The sequence below is a fragment of the Chiloscyllium punctatum genome, chromosome 15 (assembly GCF_047496795.1).
Source record: "Chiloscyllium punctatum isolate Juve2018m chromosome 15, sChiPun1.3, whole genome shotgun sequence".
In the NCBI taxonomy this organism is placed as follows: domain Eukaryota; kingdom Metazoa; phylum Chordata; class Chondrichthyes; order Orectolobiformes; family Hemiscylliidae; genus Chiloscyllium; species Chiloscyllium punctatum.
Window position 1 is genome coordinate 84,498,237 of NC_092753.1, and position 22,857 is coordinate 84,521,093.

At 41.7% G+C, this 22,857-nt stretch overlaps 1 protein-coding gene across 2 annotated transcripts in view; it reads right to left on the reverse strand.

Annotated features, from left to right (window-relative positions):
• Positions 1-22,857, reverse strand: part of LOC140486476 (cell adhesion molecule DSCAM) — a 693,577-nt gene that overhangs the window by 287,395 nt on the left and 383,325 nt on the right. For both annotated transcript variants that reach the window (XM_072585696.1, XM_072585695.1), the window contains exon 4: positions 9,172-9,318. In XM_072585696.1, coding sequence (XP_072441797.1) covers positions 9,172-9,318 — 147 coding nt within the window. The remainder of the gene's footprint in view (positions 1-9,171; positions 9,319-22,857) is intronic.

A 22,857-nucleotide genomic window follows, 5' to 3' on the forward strand; every position in this document is an offset into this window, starting at 1 on the left:
CAAGGAAGGTTTCATAGCTGAAGCCAATCCAGTACTCAAAGTTTCCAACAATGAGACTGGAAATCCCGACTACTAGTGTCATCCCAGCCAAATGTTAAAGTCCTCCAAAGCATCACTGGTTGCTAATTTGATGCTGCCACCTCTAAATTAACAGCTACTGAGTTCAACCTTCACTCTGATCCCCATCATGCAATCTGGTCTGCTAAACTCAACAAATCATATTCCCCAATTACCTGTCAGAACTGTTCTGCCTTCTTTAAGACCCACTTTAAGCCCATACCTTTGATAAAGCTGTTATTCACTATTTATAGTAATTCCCTTTGAATGTAGGTGTCCAATATTCCCTGATCATTGCTCTGAAAATTGACTCTGGATTTTGTTTTTCTACATTAAGACTGCTATATTGTTAAGACCGCAGGACATTACAGAATAATTATGTTTTGAAATGTACCTTTAACCCAAAGTAAAACAGAGAATTCCAGGTAAACATCCTAGATCAGAGACGTGCCCATCTGATCTGGTTGCAAGCAAAGAAAACCCGAAAATGAATTGGCTGAGGTACGGTGACAAGTTTTACCACCAACTTAGTTATTATGCAGAAAAGGACAGCTGCTGTTTGAGATGCCAGGGTGAAGAAGTTACTGTTGTGGGAAACTGGGTGAAATCACTTTATGTTAACAACTGAAGGAGAAGCTTTTAGGAGTTCAGTTTCTGTGGGCAGCATGGTGGCACAGTGGTTAGCACTGCTGCCTCACAGCGCCAGAGATCCGGGTTCAATTCCCGCCTCAGGTAACTGTCTGTGTGGAGTTTGCACATTCTCCCCGTGTCTGTGTGGGTTTCCTCCAGGTGCAGGTCAGGTGAATTGGCCATGCTAAATTGCCTGTAATGTTAGGCGAAGGGGTAAATGTAGAGGAATGGGTCTGGGTGGGCTGCGCTTCGATGAGTTGGTGTGGACTTGTTGGGCCGAAGGGTCTGTTTCCACACTGTAAGTAATCTAATCTAAAGACTGTTCAATGGAAGGGTACAGGGCAGACAGAGCTCTTGAAGATTCTGGAGTAGAGTGGTGCTGGAAAAGCACAGCAGTTCAGGCAGCATCTGAGGAAGCAGGAAAATTGATGTTTCGGGCAAAAGCCCTTCATCAGGAATACAGGCAGAGTGCTTGAAGAGTGGAGAGAGAAATGAGAGGAGGGTGGGAGTAGGGAGAAAGTAGCATAGAGTATAATAGGTGAATGGGGGAGAGGGTGAAGGTGATAGGTCAGGGAGGAGGGTGGGGGAAGGTAGCAAAGAGTATCTTGTAGAGAGAGGAGGAAAACTTCTTCAAGGTAGGCATACTTGAAGATTTAAAGAGTTGTTGAGGCTGGTCTTGCTGGTGATAATTGTACCCAGAAAAATTTGGGCTGAGTCGAACAATTGTTAAAAGACACTTTGACCTGGAGAAGTGAATCCCCACTAGAGAACTGGAAGTGAAGGTGAGTCTATTCTTGAAAAGCTACATATTTGCAAAACAAATTTCAGTTGTATTACATAGTTAACGTAAAAGCACACCTTTTCTTATAAGTTGCCCATTGATTAATGTTTGATCAATGTTTATTTTATTTTATTTTAATTTCTTTATAAAAGTAAACATTTTTAAAAATGAAATCTTTCATCAATTGCTGGGAACTTCATCTATCTTTTACAAAATATCAGTCTCCACAGGGATTGGAACAATGTAAGTGTAAGTTGCTGGTGTTTAACAGTTATTTTTCAATTAGAGTCATTGTTATGCATACAACAAAGTCTCCCAACAGTGAACAAAAGCAAAAACATTGCTAATACTGAAAATTTGAAATAAAACCATAAAACTTTGGAAATACTATTTTGACAGCATAAGGGCAGAGATAAAATAGGAAAAGCTTCAGATCAATGGCTTTTTGTCAGGAGTAGTTGATAATCTTGTGACAGTATGGATGATGTATAAGATAATCAGAGGGTTAGATGGGGTGGACAGTGAGAGCCTTTTTCCTCTGATGGTGAAGGCTAACAGGGGGGACATTTCTTTAAATTGACAGGTGATAGATTTAGGACAGATCTTTAGGACAGGGGTAGTTTCTTCACTCAAAGAGCAGTAAGGGTGTGGAACAGCCTGCCTGCAACAGTAGTAGACTCGCCGACATTAAGGGCACTTAAATGGGCATTGGACATACATATGGATAATAATGGAACAGTGTAGGTTAGATGGGCATCAGATTAATTTCACAGGTCGGCGCAACATCGAGGGCCAAAGGGCCTGTACTGTGCTGTAGCGTTCTATGTGCTATGTTCTGTGACTAGTTGTCAATCAGACACATCAGCTCAGTGCCAAACTGCACAGATGCTAACTGGATCACTCATCAAATCTTCTGCTTTGTCAAATGAGGTCATGACAATTTATACATTCATCTCAAATGCAGTTTAATGCCGCTTTTGTTTATTCTTTTATGGGATGTAGATGTTACCAAACAGGCCAGTGTTTATTGTGCATCTCTAACTACACTGCAAAGGTGGCCATGAGTCACTTTATGAACCTCTGCAGGACTTGTGATGTGGGGACACCCTCTGTGATTTCAGGAAGGGAGTTCTAGGATTTTGACCAAGCCATAGCGAAGGAATGGTGAGATAATTCCAATTAAGAATGGTGTGCAACTCAGAGGTGGTGTTCTGATGTGTTTGGTACACTTGTTCTTCTAGGGGCTGGGACTCTTGAAGCCAAATACTCAATTGGTTTTAAGCGAAGCCCATTGTAATACATATACAAACATGAGGCATTGACTGAATTTTCAACCACCCATATTCTCTCTGTCTTACTGAAAAGTCTCAAATGCTTTCTGTCACAATGTGTGACTTAGAAATTTTAGACATTTTGTTATTTAGGGATACAGAGTGGCCATTTTGCATATCCATTTACAATTGAGGTGAATGGTTTTCTTGAGAGATGTACCTCAGCCAAACCATTAGTAGAAATCCTCTGTCTTCACTGAACAAGATCTTTAAAAGAGCTACCTAATGTAATCTTAGTTGTAATTCTCATATTAAGGATAGTGTCCCCAACAGTTTTAGCAGTGCCTCATTGTATCATTCACACTTACACGCTGTTTAGCTACACACAGGCCAATCAGGTAGTTGTCATTCTACTACTGGTCACTATTCTACAAACCAATCAGCAATCTGTAACCAGCTGAAAATTGCTGTACTCACATTGTCAGCTCACCATCCTGTAACTAGACTGCACATGCCCCAAAGTCACTAGCATTAATAGTATGTTTGAGAATCCTGGAAGAATAAAGGGCAGCCAAACCTGGTACCTTTCCTTTCTCAAGGGCCACCTTGCATTCTTCTGACCAGATTTTTTTTTGCTTTTTTTTCCTTCACAAATTTGTTAAGCAGCTAGATATTGTGCTGTAAACTACACACCTATATCTGTTAACAACAAGACATTCTTAAAAGTATCATAAATCTGTTAGAGCATTTCACTTTGCTATTCTTGGCAACATTTGTCCTTGTCTTACAATATGTTCTTGTTACTTTGGCTTTCACAAATTCACTATTGGCTGAAGTTATTACTAACAGGGGGCACTGCTCTGCAGGATTTTCAGAGGAGTCATCTCTGTCACTGCCCAGGAGTGAATAAAAGAAAAACAAGCTGTAGGGGAGTGGCCAGATTTGGAGCGGCCATTTTGAGAAGGGCTGCTTTGTGGTTGAAGTGCCGCTGGAGGTTGAAGTGCCGCTGGAGGTTTAAGTGTAGGCTTAAAGTGAATTACGGGCTTCGATGAGGAGGGTCATCAGCAGTGAGGTAAGACAGTCAGAGGAGCAGCATCCTGCAGCTACTGATCATCCTCCTCACCGAAGCCCGTAATTCACTTTAAATCTACACGTAAACCTCCAGCGGCATTTCAACCACAAGGAAGTTTAAATGTGAAGTCACAGGCAGCAGGTGAATGGCTGGTGAGTAGCTTTTCTTCTCTCTTATTTTCTTTTTGCTTTGCTGCTGTTGTTAACTTTAGAGTTAAGTCATGGCAGGACCTGTGCCCCGGTCCTCCCGCGCGATATGAGAAATCCCTGTCTGTTCTGATGTCCCTGACTCTTTCACGTGCAGGAAGTGTGTCCAGCTGCAGCTCCTGTCTGACCGCTTGATGGCTCTGGAGCTGCGGCTGGATTCACCATGCGTCATCCTCAAGGCAGAGGGAACCGTGGACAGCACGTTCAGTAAGTTGTTCACACTGCAGGCAAGAATTACTGAGGCAGACAGGGAATGGTTGACCAACAAACAGAGGAAGAGTAGGAAGGTAGTTTAGGGCTCCCCTGCGGTCATCTCCCTCCAAAACCGATACACCATATTGGATACTGTTGGGAAGATGGCTCAGCAGAGAAGGTGACAGCAGCCAGGTTCATGGTACCGTGGCTGGCTCTGCTGTACAGAAGGGTGGGAAGAAGAGTGGCAGAGAGGGCACTCAACTGGAGGGGAATAAATAAGCATTTCTGCGGCCGCGAATGAGAGGTCAGGATGGTGTGTTGGCTTCCCTAGAGCAAAAGTCAAGGATGCCTCGGAGTGGCTGCAGGACATTTTGTCATGGGGGGGGGGGGTGGTGAACAGCCAGTTGTCGTGGTGCATATAGGCATCAACAATAGAGGTAAAAAAAACAGGATAAGGTCCTATAAGTTGAATTCAGGGAGTTAGGAGTTAAACTAAAAAGTAGGACCTCAAAGGTAGTAATCCTGGATGGCAATCTGTGTCACGTGCTAATCGCAGTAGAAATGGTAGGACAGCTAAGATTAATATGTGGCTTGAAGGATGGCGCAAGGGGGAGGGATTCAAATTCCTGGGACATTGAAACCAGTTCTGGGGGAGGTGGGACCAGTACAAACTGGACGCTCTGCCAATGTTCGAGGGAGAGTGCTTGCTCCTGCTGTAGGGAAGGGTTTAAACTAATCTGGCAGGGAATGGGAACCAATGCAGGAAGTCAGAGGGAAATAAAGTGGGGACAGAAACAAAAGGCGGTGAGGGGGGAAGGTGAAAGTGCAAGGCAGAGAAACCAAAGATAAAAATCAAAAAGGGCCACATTACACCATGATTCTAAAAGGGCAATAAATGCCAAAAAGAAAATGACCCGGAAGGCACTGTGTCTCAATGTGAGGAACATTTGTAATAAGGTAGATGAATTAACTGCACAGACAGTGATCGATGGATATGATGCAATTGAGATCACAGAGATTTGGCTCCAGGGCAACTAAGCATGGGAATTCAACGTCCAGGGTTATTCAATTTTCAGGAAAGATGGATAGAAAAGGGAGGTGGGATTATGTGTTAGGGTGGAGATTAACACAATATTAAGAGAGGACATTAACCTGTAAGATATGGAATCTGTATGGGTGGAGCTACGGAACAACAAAGAGACAAGACTTTAAGTGGGAGTTGTGTACACGCCACGCTATTTGTGAGGTTGGAGATTGTATCAAACAGGAACCTAGAGAAGCATGCAGTAAGGGTACAGCAGTTGATATGAGTGACTTAAATCTGTATATTGATTAGATTAACCAAACTGATAGCAATGCGATGGAGAATGACTTCCTTGAATGTATAAGGGATAGTTTCCTTGACCAATATGTTGAGGGATCAACTAGACAGCCAGCCATCCTCGACTGGGTCTTGTGTAATAAGAGCTGATTATTTAGCAACATTGTAGCATGAAATTCTTTGGGAAAGATTGACCATAGTATGGTAAAATTCTTCATTATGATGGAGAGTGACACAACTAAATCTGAAACTAGGAACCTGAACTTAAAGAAAGCTAACTTTGACGGTGTGAGTCATGCATTGGTTAGGATAAGCTGGCCAAGAATACTCAAGAAGTTGACGGTGGATTGACAATGGCAGACATTTAAAGAACACATGGCTAAACTTCAACAATTGTACATCCCTATCTGCCAAAACAGGAAAGAGAGGTCAACCATGGCTAGCAAGAGAAATCAAAGGGACATTGTTACAGCCAAAGAGGAAACATAACTATCGGCCAGAATAAAATAGCATACCCAAGAGAAGTTTAGAATTCAGCAGAAGGGGACAAAGGGTATAGTTCAGAAGGGGAAAATAGAATATGAAAATTAGCTTGCGGAAAATATAAAAACTGACTGCAAAAGCTTCTACAGGTACATGAGGAGTAAAAGACTGGTGAAGACAAATGTAAGTCCCTTGCAGTTAGACTCAGAATGGACAACAAAATAATGGCAGTTGAACAAATACTGTGCATCTTTTTTCACAAAACAACCTTCAGGAAATGTTAGGGGACAGAGGTTCAAGCATGAGGAACTGAGGGAAATCCGTATTAGTCAATAAAACATACTGGGGAAATTGATTGGATTAAAACCCAATAAGTCCCCAGGGCCTGATGCTCTGCATCCCAGAGTGCTTAAGGAAGTGGCCCTAGAAATAGCAGATGCATTGGGGATTAGTTTCCAGCATTCTGTAGACTCTGAAAGAGTTCCAATGGACTGGAGGGTAGCTAATGCCACCCTACTCTTTAAAAAAGGAGGGAGAGGGAAAATGAGGAATTATGTGCAAGTTAGCATGACGTTGGTGGTGGGGAAAATGCTGGAGTCAATTATTAAGGGTGTAATCACTGGGCATTTGGAAAGTGGTGACAAAATATGTCCTAGTCAGCATGGATTCACTAAAGGGAAATCATGCTTGATCAATCTTCTGTAATTTTTTGAGGATGCAACCAGTAGAGTGGACAAAGGTGAATTAGTAGATGTTGTGTATCCGGACTTTCAAAAGGCTTTTGACAAGATTTCACAAAAGAGATTAGTAAGGAAAAGTAAAGCTTGTGGTATTGGAGGTAATGTAATGACATGAATAGGGAACTGCTTGGCAGACAGGAAGCAGACAGTTCGGATGGCACGGTGGTTCAGTGGTTAGTACTGCTGCTATGCAGTGCCAGGGATCCGGGCTTAATTCCAGCCTCAGGTGACTGTCTGTGTGGAGTTTGCACATTTTCCTCGTGTGTGTGTGGGTTTCCTCTGGGTGCTCTGGGCTATGTAGGTTAGGTGCATTAGTCAGGGATAAAATGTAGTGTAATGGGGAATGGTTGAGGGAGGAATACTCTTTGCAGGGCTTGTTGGACTGAAGGGCCTGTTTTCACATTGGAAGGACTCTATGATTCCTGGCTTGGGGGCTTGGAGTTGGGATATCATGTTGAGATGGTACAGGACTTTGGTGAGGCCTCTTCTGGAGTATTATGTTTAGTTCTGGTTTTGGATGTAGGTTTGCTCACTGAGCTGGAAGGTTCATTTCCAGATGCTTCATCAACCTACCAGGTAACATCTTCAGTGGGCTTCAGATGAAGCACGACTGAAAATTCCTGCTTTTTATTTATATATTTGGGTTTCTTTGGGTTGATGATGTCATTTCCTGTGGTGATGTTATTCCCTGTTCTGGTCTCCCTGTTATAGGAAGGATATTATTAAAATGGAGAGGATTCAGAAAAGATTTCCCAGGATACTGCTGGGAATGGAAGGTTTGAGACATAAAAATGGACTGGAAAGACTTTGCCTTATTTTAGTGGAGCATAGGAGGTTGAGGGGTGATCTTACTGAACTTTCTAAAACCATGAGCAGCATGGGTAAGCTGAATGACAAAGGTCTTTTCCTTGGGGTCGGGTAGTTCAAAACTAGGGGTCATATTTTTAAGGTGAGAGGATGAAGATTTAATAAGGACATAAGGGACAACGTTTTACACAGAGAATGGTTCGTGTGTGGAGAAAGTGGTGGATGCAAGTACAGTTACAACACTTAAAAGACATTTGGATAAGTGCATGAATAGGAAAGGTTTGGAGGGATATGTGCCAAATGCAGGTAGGTGGAACTATTTTAATTTGGAATTATGGTCGGCATGGACTAATTGAACCAAAGGGTCTGTTTCCATGCTGACTGACTCTATCACTCACAGATTCTATAAACAATGTGTTCTAATAATTCTAGCATCACCCGCCTCTCTCTGGACTATCCCAACAGCATAGATCTACCTTCCACCTTACTGCTATCAATGCCCATGACCCAGAACCAACTTCACCTCGACTAGACTTCAAGTCACACGTTTACTTTTCTAATCTTACTGATCCTATGAAATTTTGCATGTGGCTTTCTAGAGAATTAAGTGACATAGGGAGTAGGAAAGAAGGTGGGTTTGGAGCCTAACATCAGCCATGATCATATAGAAATACAGCAATAGGCTATTCAGCCCTTCAAGCCAAATCTGCCATTCAATATGATCACAGCTAATCATCTAACTCAATTCCTTGTTCCCTGAAAGTTGCCACCCAGGTTGATAGGGTTGTTCAGAAGGCATCTAGTGTGTTAGCTTTTATGAGTAGAGGGATTGAGTTTTGCAGCCATGAGGTCATGCTGCAGCTGTACAAAACTCTGGTGCGGCTCACTTGGTGTATTGTGTACAGTTCTGGTCATCACATTATCGGAAGGATGTGGAAGCTTTGGAAATGATTCAGAGGAGTTTTACTCAGATGTTGTCTGGTATGGAGGCAAAGTCATATGAGGAAAGGCTGAGGGACTTGAGGCTGTTTTCGTTGGAGTGAAGATGGTTGAGAGGTGACTTAATTGAGACATATCAGATAATCAGAGGGTTAGATAGGATGGACAATGAGAGCCTTTTTCCTCGGATGGTGATGGCTAGCAAGAGGGGATATAGCTTTAAATTAAGGGGTGATAGATATAGAACAGATGTCAAAGGTGTTTCTTTACTCAGAGAGTAGTAGGGGTATGGAACGCCCTGCCTTCAACAGTTGTAGATTCACAACTTTAAGGGCATTTAAATGGCCGTTGGACATACATATGGATGATAATGGAATAGTGTAGGTTAGGTGGGCTTCAGATTGGCTTCACCAGTCAGCGCAGCATCGAGGGCCGAAGGGTGTGTACTGCACTGTAATGTTCTATGTTCGATGTTCTATGCATTAAAGGGTTGAGCAGGCTTGATGAGCTCCTGCTCTAATTTCTTGATTTCTGCAATTATCTAAGCAAAGCTTTCGTTTTTACACTCTCTCCTATATAATTTTAATTTGTTCATTTTTACTACATAACACAACAGAATGAGGTCACTTGGTGCATGGATCCACGCGGGAACATGGCAGTGAGACCTACCTGACACAAAGAGCCGGGCGCTGTTGCTCTGTCTCGTTTCACCAGTGTATCTGTGCCGTGTGATGCAGCGATAATTGTACAGGCCATCCTCGTTCTGTACGTCTAATATATACAAGGCTCCTATAGGCGTAATGTGGAATCTAGATCCTGATAAACAGAATAATTAAAGACACAATTAGCTCATTTCCAGACAAGCTCATTATGAATCAGTATTACTATGGAGATGAAATCAATCTCTGACTTTCCTAGTTTTTATTTCTACTGGCTTGGGAAACATTGACAAGCTTTGCAATTTCAAACCAGATGAAACTAGGAAATGAGTCTCTAAAGAAGATGTAAACTATCATTCTTTGAACTGTTGTTTAAAGAAGACCAGTTGCTGTGGAAAAGCAGCCGTAAATTCACCACTAAGCCATTCAACATTACAGGCATAGACCAACTCTATTCAGCCTTATGTCAGAGTGCCTGAAAAAGAAAATTTGATAAAATACGGAGTTGATATTTTAACATCTTTACTGTATGTCAATGGGTTTCTTTCTCAGTTAAGTCTTTCTAGCCAGGCTTTGTTTGGTTACAACTTGTACAAAGCAATGTTCTTCCTTGTTTGCATTTTAAGGCTATATTTTATCGAATCCCTACAGTGTGGAAACAGGCCATTCAGTCCAACAAGTCTATCCGGGCTCTCTGAAGAGCATCCCACCCAGTCTCATCCCTTCACCACCCTATTTCTATAACCCTGCATTTCCCATGGCTAATCCTCCTAACCTACACATCCTTATGTGGAGGAGGGTGGACGAGGACAGATTGTTGGTGATCACCACTCCAAGGAACTTGACGCTCTTGACCATCTTGTCTTCAGCACCATTGACACAGACAGGGCTGTGCCCTCCACTCCACTTCTTAAGGTCAATGACCAGCTCCTTCATTTTGCTGACATTTATGGAAGGATTGTTGTCTTTACACAAGGCCACAAAGCACTCAATCTCTTTCCTGTATTCTGTCTTATCATTGTTTGAGACCTTCCCTACAACAGTGGTGTCACCAGCAAACATGTAAATGGAGTTGTGGCAGAATTTGGCCACACAGTCACAAGTGTATACGGAGCATAGCGGAGGCTGATATGCAGCCTTGTGGGGCACTGATATTGAGGATTATGGTGGAGGAGCTGCTGTTGTTTATCCTTACTGATTGTGGACTATGGGTCAGGAAGTCAAAAATCTAGTTACAAGAGGGAGCTGAGACCTCGGTCTTGGAGTTTAGAGATGAGTTTGTTTGGAATTGTGGTGTTGAACTTGTAGCTGTAGTCAATAAGTAGGAGCCTGGTGTAGGTATCCTTGTTATCCAGGTGTTTCAGGCAGGAGTGTAGGGCCAGGGAGATGGTGTTTGCCATGGCCCTGGAGCACCAATGAATGAATTGCAAAGGATCAAAGTAATTTGGGAGGCTGGAGTTGATGTGAGGTATGACTAACCTCTCAAAGCACTTCACAATTATGGAGTTCAGAGACATTAGGCAGTAGTCATTGAGGCACGCTGCATGATTTTTTTTGGCACTGAGATGATGGTGGTCTCCTTGAAGCAGGTGGGGATTTCAGACCAGAGTAAGGAGACATTAAAGATCTCTGTGAATACTTCCCCCAAACTGGTATCTGAAGAATCTGAGTGCATGGCCAAGGACTGTATCAGGGCCAGTCTCAAGAAGGTTGATGTAACATCTGCAGCATTGACCTCAGTCATTCAGTTTATTATATGTTCGCAATTTACTTGGTTCTAATATTTAACCAAATTTGGATTTATACAACGCTTGTGATTAGTTGATGAAGGAATTTGCTTTTTAGAAACCAAAGCAATTGTTAAAGTTGTATTAAAACTTGTATTAATTGTATTTAAAGTATGTTAAAAATTGTATCTAATGAGGGGATTGGGAAAGGAGAACAATATTAAAACCAAAATTCTGAGCATATACCAATGATATGGATATCACAAAAATAACAAGATTTATTGCAAACAATTCGAGCCTCTGTCACATTATATTCTACCAATTCCAATTCACAATGTCTTAAAATATTGTTGCAGTATTGGTAGCATTGGAGCATTCTGTAGGAGCCTCATGAACTCCCAGAATGTTCCCAACACAGGAATCAATGCAGGTAAAGAACAGGTCTCTCTTTTCTCATAAATCACGTGCATGAATTAAAAAGAACAAAGTCCATCAAGGGTATATCTGCAAGTGTTCTTAACAAAACAGCTGGAAGCATGGTGGATAAGTGAAAGTCAAGATTCTGGCTGAGAATTCAGGTCTTTGTGCCTTTTTCTAAAACTTTCTCATATCGCTAGAATTCCAAGCAAATTGTGAAGCAAACAACTAATCTGAACTTAGCAACTTTCAGTGACTCTAAGTATCAAGTAACTCTTAAAATTTGTTCCTAGCTTGCCTGCTAACTAGAATAAAATGAAATTCATGATAGCTCAAATATCTTTAACAACCTAAAGACATCCCAAAGCACTTTGATCTCTTTTTCTCGATTTTTTTATTTTCATTTTTCAGTTTATAATAATTTACATTCAAGTATAAAAGTACAGGAGTACAGTGAAAAGTGTATCACATCAACATACAAGGTTCCATCTTAGATACAACTACCTAGGTACAGAATCTTAAGTCGAGAGTGCAGTGCTGGAAAAGCACAGCAGGTCAGGAAGCATCCGAGGAGCGGGAGACCATCAGGCCAAACTGGGAGCCCACCAAGCCAGGCTGGGAGACCACCACGCCAGGCTGGGAGACCACCATGCCATGCCGGGAGACCACCAAGCCAGACTGGGAGACCACCAAGCCAGACCGGGAGACTACCACACCAGACTGGGAGATCACTATCACAGACTGGGAGACCACCAAGCCAGACTGGGAGACCACCACACCAGACTGGGAGATCACTATCACAGACTGGGAGACCACCAAGCCAGACTGGGAGACCACCACACCAGACTGGGAGATCACTATCACAGACTGGGAGACCACCAAGCCAGACTGGGAGACCATCACGCCAGTCTGGGAGACCATCACGCCAGTCTGAGAGAAGGAAAGGAAACACAAAAGCAAAGAGAAAAGAGAGAACAAGAGAAAAGGAAATGGACGAGTTCTGTCTGAAGTGTCCTACTTTGCCACCATCATGTACAGACAATGAAGTACGTTTGACATGTGCTTTACTGTTGTAATAGTAATCTAGTAGCCTACAGTACTGAAAAATGCCTTTTGGTTCAAGTGGTCTATGCTGATCAACAACATGTAGTAACACAGAAGCCAATTAGTGCACCCACTAACGGTTTAGAGGTACAATTTGAGGAATACAACCATGCTTTATTTCAGTAACGGTTGGCATATTAGCTGTCTCCCTTAGTACTGAGATAAAATGGCCAGCACCTACATGAGATGTAGAGACAAGAAAAGCCTTAAATGTCATCCCTGGCACATGATCAGTGACTTCAGTTCACAACTGCCAAGGTTCACATTAATGGTGGATCCACAGTTAAACTTATATGTTTAGATCCTGGGTCTTAATGGAGTCACATTTGTCGAATCGAATCCGGGTCCCTGGTGCTGTGTGGCAGCAGTGATAACCACTGAGCCACCATGACATTTTCTATGGCCAAATAATCTGCTGGCATCAAGATTTATTACCAGTGCCCAAGGAAGCAATTTGTATCTCCATGCTCAAAACTTCAAACTGTTTGCTGTGTCTACAGACGCTGGCTTGCTGTGGAGAAGCTTTTAATTTTTTTTGCTTTTCATTTAGAAATGGACACCATAGTCGATTAGTTGTGGCATAGGACTGTCATGAGTAATCATAGGCCTGCTGACGTGTTGTAAAATTGATTTCAACAGACCTGTGGTCTAGCAGCTGGAAACAAATATAGATACATGAAATGAGGAGTTAGAAAGTGGGAACAATTAGTTCTTTCGTATTTGCACTGAGCAACGCTCTAAGCAATTAAATAGTACTTTAAAACGAAAGAATAATCCTGGATTCCACAGTTTATAGGGCTCTTTTTCCACACACACCTCATATTTAATGAGATTGCATTAAATGTCTTTAAGTAGAGGCAGGTGAAAATTTGACTTGAAATACAGACCGAGATGAACAGATGCGTTGCTGTCAGGCTCTACTGTTTAGGTCATATTTTACCCTGACAGCAAAATGACCCACTGGAACTCAATCCTGAGTCTTGTACTACCAAATAATGTAACGCACTGCCCAGACAATCTAATAAATAAAATCAAAACTGACACGCTAAACCATTTTTTTCTTCCTCTCTATCATTACTAACTAGTTCTATTAGACAGCTGGGACTTAATATCAAAAGCAAATTATTTCTAAGCCTGAGAAATAGTTTATTTACATTTCACAGTCTCAAGCAAGCAAGGAGGTGACCTTTGAAATCTTTTGATTCTAGTTTTGAGTTTTAGTGCAGATTGAATAATTGAGCATTATGCAACTCAATAATCCTGAGGAATATATGCAAGATTTGGCTGATTAAATCTCTAAAAGGTCAAGTCAACCTGACACAGAATACGCCACATTTGTTTTATATAAAAGATATGCCTGGCAGACAAAGCCACTGGAAATCAGAGAAGGGACTAATGGAAACAGTCAGTCAGTTTGTTCAGAGACAGTAGTTTAAATGATGAGAGAGCAAGAAAAATGCACGTTCCAACCTGGATATACAGAGGGAGCTGTTAGTATGTGTCATTTCTGTCATGCAGTTGAAGTGATTGTGGTTAAATATGTACTGGGTATTAGAAGCCTGATTTTTCCCTCATGAATATGCTTTCCCTCTTAGTTAGGGTTGCTAGTTATGGCTATTTCAACGATGTCACCCTCAGGCTATAAAGGCATTGAACCCATACTGCAGGCAATAATCTGCATCTCACTCTAGCCGTCTCAACAACTGAGCTAACCAGCCTTTCCAAACCTGCCGATCACAGACAAAGGGTCTTTGCAGAAGGTTAGCTACATGTTACTGATACACTATTGATCCATCAAAATTTTTGTTCCCCAGGAATCAAATTGAAAACTGGGAATTCTGTCAGTGTCACTGAGTCAAAATCCCTAACCCCTCCCTAATAGCATTGCAGGTGAACCTACATTAAATGGTTTGCAATGGTTCATGGATGCGTTCCAGACAGCAACATCGGTAGAAACACAGAGGTTAGGAGCAGGAACAGACCATTTGACCCCCATAGCCAGCTCCTCCATTAAATATGATCATGGCTGATCACTGAGCTCAATACCCCATCCACTGTCCATCCAAACTCTTGACTCCTTTAGCCTTATCTATAGCCATAGCTATATCTACCTCCTTCTTGGAAGCACATAATGGTTTGACTTCAGCCACTTTCTATGGTAATGAATTCCATAGGATTATGAGTGAACAAAACTCAATTGCTAATTCTCCCATTCTATACTGACTCATTCCTCAATATAGTTACTAATGCATTCTCAGTGGCATACGTTTTCAACTTCAAGTCTACAATGAATGCTCAGGAAGGGTTGTATACCTTGGGGAGCAGTTTAGCCTGGCCTAATCTTGTCACTATCTAACCACTCAAATGTTTGTCTCTAATTCCAGGATATTAACAGGAATCACCAATGAATAGAGAGTGGGATCCAGGGCTGATTTATTTTCTTGCCCTAATTGTGGATACGAATACTATTAATAGATGCCTTGATGTCATCCAGTCTAGTGTCATTAAAAATTGGGCTCAAAGTACCCTTTCTATTCCAAACATCCTTCACAAAGCTGCCAATTTTTCTTTAATTCCTGTTTTATTCCAGATACTGCAACTTTCAAGCTGTGTAACACTTTACGCAAACAACTGAATAAATAAAACCAAACTGACAGACAAAACAGACAAACGCGAAGAGACAATGCTTGAAATTATTTATTTTAATCTTTTGAGTGCTGGCAGGCTATTTCATGAAGAAGATGGGCAGGCAGGTCAATTTTAGCTGGGCCACTGCCTGGGCTGCTCAGTAAGTTGTTAGTAAAAGCAGATTACCGAGTTGGACAGCCACATTGGCTAGATATCTATTAGTATTTTACAACTAATTTTAAATACTAACTGTAAGCTTCTTCATATGCACCTTGATTCTAAGTAGAATCGTAGAATCTCTACAGTGTGGAAACAGGCCATTCAGCCCATCAAGTCAACACTGACCGTCCAAACAGCATCCCACCCAAACCCATCCTATCGCCATAACCCTACATTTCCCATGGCTAACCCACCTAACCTGCATATCTTTGGGTACTATGGGCAATTTAGCACAGCCAATCCACCTAACTGCACATCTTTGGGCTGTGGGAGGGAACCAGAGCACCGAGAAGAAATCCACACAGCCTGGGGGAGAATATACAAACTCCACAGAGACATTTGTCCAAGGCTAGAATCAAACCCAGATCCCTGGTGCTGTGAAGCAACAATGCTACCCACTGAGCCATCCTTACTGCCCTGTGTGTGTGTATTAGTATGTATGTGCGTCTATGTGAATTTGTGTATGTATGTATGTAACTGCATTTGTATTCGTATGTGTTTGTATCTCAATGTTTGAGTGCTTTGCGCATATTACCATATATGCGAGTACGTGTTACATTTGTGAGTATATGTAGGTGTTTTTCTGTTTCTTTGTGAGTCTGTAACTATATGTGTGTGTGTGTCTGTGAGTGCGTTAGTATATATTCATGCTTAAAATCTATGAGTATCTGTGTGTATATGTGCACGTATAATGTATTGAACAGAATCAGAGATGTTTGTTCATGAACTATGGCAAACAGCCAACTCAAAATAATGATGTAAAGTAAACGTTTCCATGTGTATATTTACTACATTGCTTCTTGAAAGAAGAACCTTTTTTTATTAATACAGACAGCCTGTCATCAGCAACAAGGACTAAATAGCGAGTCAGCGTTACTTCAAAGCATTCAGAGAGCTCGTGCCATCAGGAATGACATGCGGTGATTGCTCTGCTGATCCCAGGGAGCGTTCCCCTCTCCAGGCGCATTTAATTTAATCAAACTCATTTTACTGCAGAAAAATCTAATTCCTTATGACTGTCATCCTTAAATGCAAAGGAATCAGGTTATTATTAATCCATTGCTTTGTGAGAAACTCCACACATGATTTATCCATTTCAGAAGCCTGGGAAATATTTTTCTCTATATGTTATTTACTTTCCAAGAGAAGATTGCTCAGTCTACTATAGCTTGTGGAACATGCCCATTCCTTATTGCATTGTTTCCTCTCCTGTGGAGAAAGTGAGGACTGCAGATGTTGGAGATCAAAGCTGAAAATGTGTTGCTGGAAAAGCGCAGCAGGTCAGGCAGCATCCAAGGAACAGGAGAATCGACGTTTCGGGCATAAGAAGGGCTGATGCCCAAAACGTCGATTCCCCTGTTCCTTGGATGCTGCCTGACCTGCTGCGCTTTTCCAGCAACACATTTTCAGCTCTTCCTCTCCTGTACCAAACACTTTTAACCTTTCACATGCTGGAGGTTTGGCTAAGTTGCTGATGGTTATTAGATTCATGTATTTTCCACTGCAATGCCAAAGCCTCACACTTATTGATGACACAAATGAAAGAAAATAAAGACTTGCTTTAATTATAATGCTTGTCATGCCTTCATAGATTCATTCAGCATGGAAACAGACCCTTCAGTTCGACTAGTCCAGCCCAGCCATAATCCCAAACTAATCTATTCCCACCTGCCTACACTTAGTCCATATCCCACAAAGCCTTTCCTACTCATGAACTTATCCAAATGTCTGTTAAATGTTGTAATGGTACCCACATCCGCCACTTCCTCTGGAAGTTCATTCCACACACGAACCACTCTCTGTGTAAACAAATCGCCCCTCATTTCTTCTTTAAATCTTTCTCTTCTCACCTTTAAAAATATGCCTCCTAGTCTTGAAATTCCTCACCTCGGGGAAAAGACACCTACTGTTCATCTTACCTATACCCCTCACAATTTTACAAACCTCTACAAGGTCATTCCTTAGCCTCTTACACTCCAATAAAAAATGTCCCAGCCCATTCAGCCTCTCCTTGTAACTTAAACTCTCCATTCCAGGCAACATCCTGGTACATCTTAGTAGTTGAACCCTCTCTGGCTTAATAATTTCCTTCCAATAACAGGGCGACCAGAACAGGACACATACCCCATGTACAATGTCAACATGACATCCCGACTCCAGTTATCCCAAAGTGTTCTATGAACACTCTTCCATCTCAAATGAAGCACTCTTGCAGTACTGTGGCTGATGTAATATAGGGCATTCAGCAAGCAAGTTACACACTGCAAGGTCCCATTTTCAAAAACAATACAGTGACCAGGTAATCTGTTTTTTGTGATGTTAGATGAGGGATAATTAGTGGCCAGAATGCTGGGGTGGCGTTCAGACAGAGTAGTTCTTCAAAATGGACCACGGGATCTTTCATATCCACTTGAGGTGAAACCATCCCAGGAGTTGACAATGAAGCGCTTTAGATGCTTGCTTCAAAGTTTGACCAGTGCCATTTTTGAAGAAGGTAGATATTTAGTAGATTTCTTTTGGAGAGGTGTGGTGGTGGTGGTGGTGGTGGGGATGGGGGGGGGGGGTGCAAGGTGCAGGGAGATGGTTTGGGGGTTGACGGCTTTGTTACCATTATCCCAGGAAGGGAGAAGATCCCTGGGGAAGTGAAATATTCTTTAATAATTGCATACAAGTGACAAAGTGATCCGCTTAGCTTAGAAGGTGAGTGTCTGGATTAAAGTAACTTCGACAGCAGGAGATTCAATCCTTTCAGCTGAGGTAGATTCAAGGGCTGTGTCCTTGCCCTTCTCACAGTGAAAAGAAGAATCAGTCCTTTGCTATGGTTCAGTGGATAATCATGAAGGACTGAGTTTCTTTCAGAAAACTGGTGAAGAGACACAGTGGCACCGTATGTTACAATATAAATGATGCCACAGTAACACAACTGCCTCATGTTGTTTGTTGGTAATCACTGGAATAGTACCGTACTACCATTGAAAATTTCACAAGGGCGGCAATAATTTCTCCCCTCTAAACAGTTTCTTCATAAGAACAATACAGCAGGAGTACATCTTAAATCCCCTGAAACCTACTTAGACATTCATTAAAATCATGCCTGCACAGTTTGTGGCTTCAACTCCACTTTTCTGCTAGCCCCTATTCATTTGACTCCCTTGCAGTCAAAAATCTTTCTGACCTTGCTCTAAGAATGTCTCCCATTCTTTGAAACCGCCAACAAGCACAAACACAATCTGCTCAAGCATCTACCATACATCACTGGCACCAATCTTATAAACTTCGTTTTTTTGACCTATTCATTTCTATCGGATGTGGACATCGCTGGCTGGCCAGCATTTACTGACCTTTCAGGATGGTGAGTGGCTTGGAGGGGAACTTGAATGTGGTGGTGTTCCTATAGTTGCCCTTGAGAAGATGGTGAATTGCTTTCTTGAACCACTACAATTCACCTGATCTGTGTTGACCCACAATTCCATTTGAGAGGAATTCCAGGATTTTGACCCAGTGACAGTGAAAGGATGGCAATGTACTTCCAAGTCAGGATGGTGAGTGGCTTGGAGGGGAACTTGAATGTGGTGGTGTTCCTATATGTCTGTGACCCTTGTCCTTCTAGATGGAAATGGTCATGGGTTTGGAAGGTGCTGTCTGAGGATCTTTGGTGAGCTTCTGCAGTGCATCTTGTAAATAGTAAGCATTGCTGCAGCTACTAAGCATCAATGGTGGAGGGTGTGGATGCTTGTGAATGTGGTGCCAATCAAGCAGGCTGCTTTGTCCTGAATGGTGTCAAGCTTATTTAGTGTTGTTGGAGCTGCACCCATCCAGGCAAGTGGGGACTATTCCATCATGCTCCTGACTTGCACCTTGTAGATGGTGAACAGGCTTTGAGGAGTCAGGAGAGGAGTTACTCGCCCCAGTATTCCTAAACTCTGACCAGCTCTTGTAGCCACTGCATTTATGTGAGTTTCTGTTCAGTGATAACTCTCAGGATGTTAATAGTGGAGAATTCAATGATGGTAACATCATTGAATGTGAAGGGGTTGTGGTTAGATTGTCTCTTTTTGGTGATGCTCATAGTCTGGCATTTGTGTGGTGTGAACGTTACTTGCGACCTGTCAGCCCAAGTCTGGACATTGTCCAGATTTTGTTGCATTTAGACACAGACTGCTTCAGTGTTGGAATAGTTGCGAATGGTGCTGAACATTGTGCAATCATCAGTGAACGATTGACCTTATGATGGAGGGAAGGTCATTGATGAAGCAGCTGAAGATTGTTGGGCCCAGGACACTACCCTGAGGAACTCCTGCAGAGATGTCCTGGAGCTGAGACGACTGACCTCCAACAATCATGACCATCTTCCTTTGTGTCCGGTATGACACTAACCAGTGGAGAGTTTTCCTCTGATACCCACCGATTCCAGTTTTGCTAGGATTCTGTGATGTCACATTCAGTCAAATGCAGCCTTGATGTCAAGGCTTATCACTCTCACTTCGCCTCTGGAATTCAGCTCTTTTATCAATGTCAGAACCAAGACTGTAATGAGATCAGGAGCTGGGTGTCCCTGGAGGAAACCAAACCGGGCATCAGGTTATTGCTAAGCAAGTGCTTTGAGAGCACTGTTGATGACACCTTCCATCACTTTACTGATAAATTGAACTGAACTGTTTCCAAAGCAAATATTTAATGAACTAAGGAGATCAGAACAGTTTACATTATTTCAGGTGTCATTGCAACAATGTCCTGTACAGTTGTGAGAAGACTTTTTTACTTTTATATCCTATCCCTCCTTCAATAAAGACCAACATTCCATTTGCCTTCCTAATTACTTGCTTTATCTGCAAGCTAATTTCTTGTTTAAATTCATTCAGGGGATGTGATCATTACTGGCTAGGCCAGCATTTATTGCCAATAATCATCCATTCCAAATTACCCAGAGGGTAGTTAAGAGTTAACCACAGGGCTATGGATCAGCAGTCACATGTAGACCAGACTGGGTTCAGGGTGGAGGACGCATTTACGAAATAACATTAGCAAACTGTTTGGGTGTTTCTGGCAATTGAAAATGGCCATCATCAGACTCTTAATTTTAGATTTTTATTGAATTCAAATTCTGTTAAAGACATCACCAGTCAAACTGTACTTGGAAAAAAACTGCTTCTTTTAAATTAAAAACTAAAAGAAACTCTTCAAAAAATGTAATCATTTAACTACTCATAAATCTGCCAAATGAAACAAAACTCACTGTACTCCTTGACAACTGTGTGGGTGGCTGCTACTGAACTGAATTGAACAGTGGAGTTCGGTGCTCTGGCAAACATATATAATGTGATGTTGTGGCATACAAAGTCTCTAGTTAAAAACATGTTCAAGCCTTCTAAACAGCCTAAACTGACAACCATCTGCTCCACTGCTTTAAAGTCTCAATGGATATTGCAACTATGAATCAATATAAAGATTAAAGCACAATTTCTCACTGACTTATTAAAATCTGATTCTCAATTTTGTGTCATACAGAAAAGTATTTTTTTCCCAGTAGATAATATGCTCCTGTGCATCTGAAATGCTTTCACGTTGCTTCCTAATTTAATCAACACAATCACTGCATTAAAATAAACGTCAACTATCGTACAGCATCCAAAGACATATATGAAGTTACTATTCACTTTTAAACACACCTTTCAAAATGTTCCAGGCTTCAAAACAGGGTTTTCTCATTATTCACAAATGCTATGATCTGACCTGACTCACAGGGTTTACACAAGCCTAGCCACCTCATTAAAAATTTCCAAACTTTGTAAAATAAAAGTTGGATAAGGCTGCAGCACAGAACAACAATGTCAGTTTTTATATATTTCAAGGAGAAAGTGAGGACTGCAGATGCTGGAGATCAGAGCTGAAGATGTGTTGCTGGAAAAGCGCAGCAGGTCAGGTAGCATCCAAGGAACAGGAGAATCGACGTTTCGGGCATCAGCCCTTCTTCCTGAAGGAGGGCTGATGCCCGAAACGTCGATTCTCCTGTTCCTTGGATGCTGCCTGACCTGCTGCGCTTTTCCAGCAACACATTTTCAGCTTTATGTATTTCAAGTCAAGACTCATCATATTTCCTGCATCTGTGGAATAGAAATCAGGTAACAGTTTTGGAATTCTATTCCCCCAAACCCATGAATGTTTTCCCCATGTCAGGATGGCAAAAATCCAACTTTTTATGGCCACCTCACAAGTTGTTTTTCTATCTATTTTTGTAATGCCAGTAATTTTGGCTTAGTCCCTTCATTCAAATCATTAATATAGACTGTAAATAATTGATGCCCATGGATTGATCCATTTGGGACTCCATTTACTATTTTTTCCAAGCTGAAAATGACTCATCTTCCTTTACATTTCCTGTTGGTTAGTCCACCTTCTTGTTGAGCTAACATATCACTTTCAACAACTTGAGCTCTTATTTTGTGTAGTAATCTTTTACGTGGCAACGTACTCCTTTATAAATCCAAATGCACTACATCTACTGATTTTCCCTTATTCACCCTGCTTGTTAAATCCTCAAGGTATATTCATAAGTCAATAAAACATGATTTCTCTTTTACAAAGCCATGTTGATTCTGCTTGATTGTATTACATTTTTCTCAATGTCCAGCTACTGCTTTTCTAAGAACAGATTCCAGCATTTTCCCGTTAACAGGGAGGAAAAGGCAACCTGTGGGCAACTGCAGTGATCCCAATACCACAAATGGGGCCAATATAAGCCTAAAAATTTTCAGTCAACCTCTGGGTATTAAGCATTGAACTGTCATTAAATTACTCTAACACACTATCTAATCTTTTCAGATGGGTTGCAGTTGTGCCCCCAAACCACCCTTTGGCAAAATAACTTGATGGTAGGATGACATTGTGAATCCAACGAGCTGTTTGATGGCATTAAACATGTTGTTACACAAAGGTCCTACCACATGAGTCAGAACTCTGACTACTTTACTCGTTTCCAATCCTGAGACATTGAAACCAATTTTGTTACACCCCAATTGTTGCTTAGCTCAATTAGCTTGATTGCCATTTGGAACTGGGTCTCCATTGCTATATGAGGCAACACCTCCTTCGAACTGATCGCTATGGCGGGGGTATTGAGTATTGTCACTGTACTCCTTGACAACTGTGTGGGTGGCTGACACTGAACTGAATTCAATAGTGGGGTTCGGAGCTCTGGCAAACATATATAATGTGATGTTGTGGCTTACAAAGTCTCTAGTTAAAAACATGTTCAAGCCTTCAAAACAGCCTAAACTGACAACTATCTGTTCCACTGTAAGAGCAGAAAATGTAACCGTTCTATCTGTGGAGAGGTTTTCTTTCTTGTTAAAGTTTTCTCGAAGCTACTCAAAAGTTGGAACTCATCACAGGAACAATCATAAAGTCCCTTCACACTTCACTTCAGCTCTGATGAAGAGTCATCTAGATTCGAAATATTAGCTTGCTGTCTCTTCATGGATGTTGCCTGCCCCACTGTGATCTCCAGCATTTGTTGTTTTCAGTCTACAAAGAGAAACAAGTCTATTTAAATCTCATTCAGTGCATTGCTAAATCTCAAATTTCATCCTCAAATCTCCACA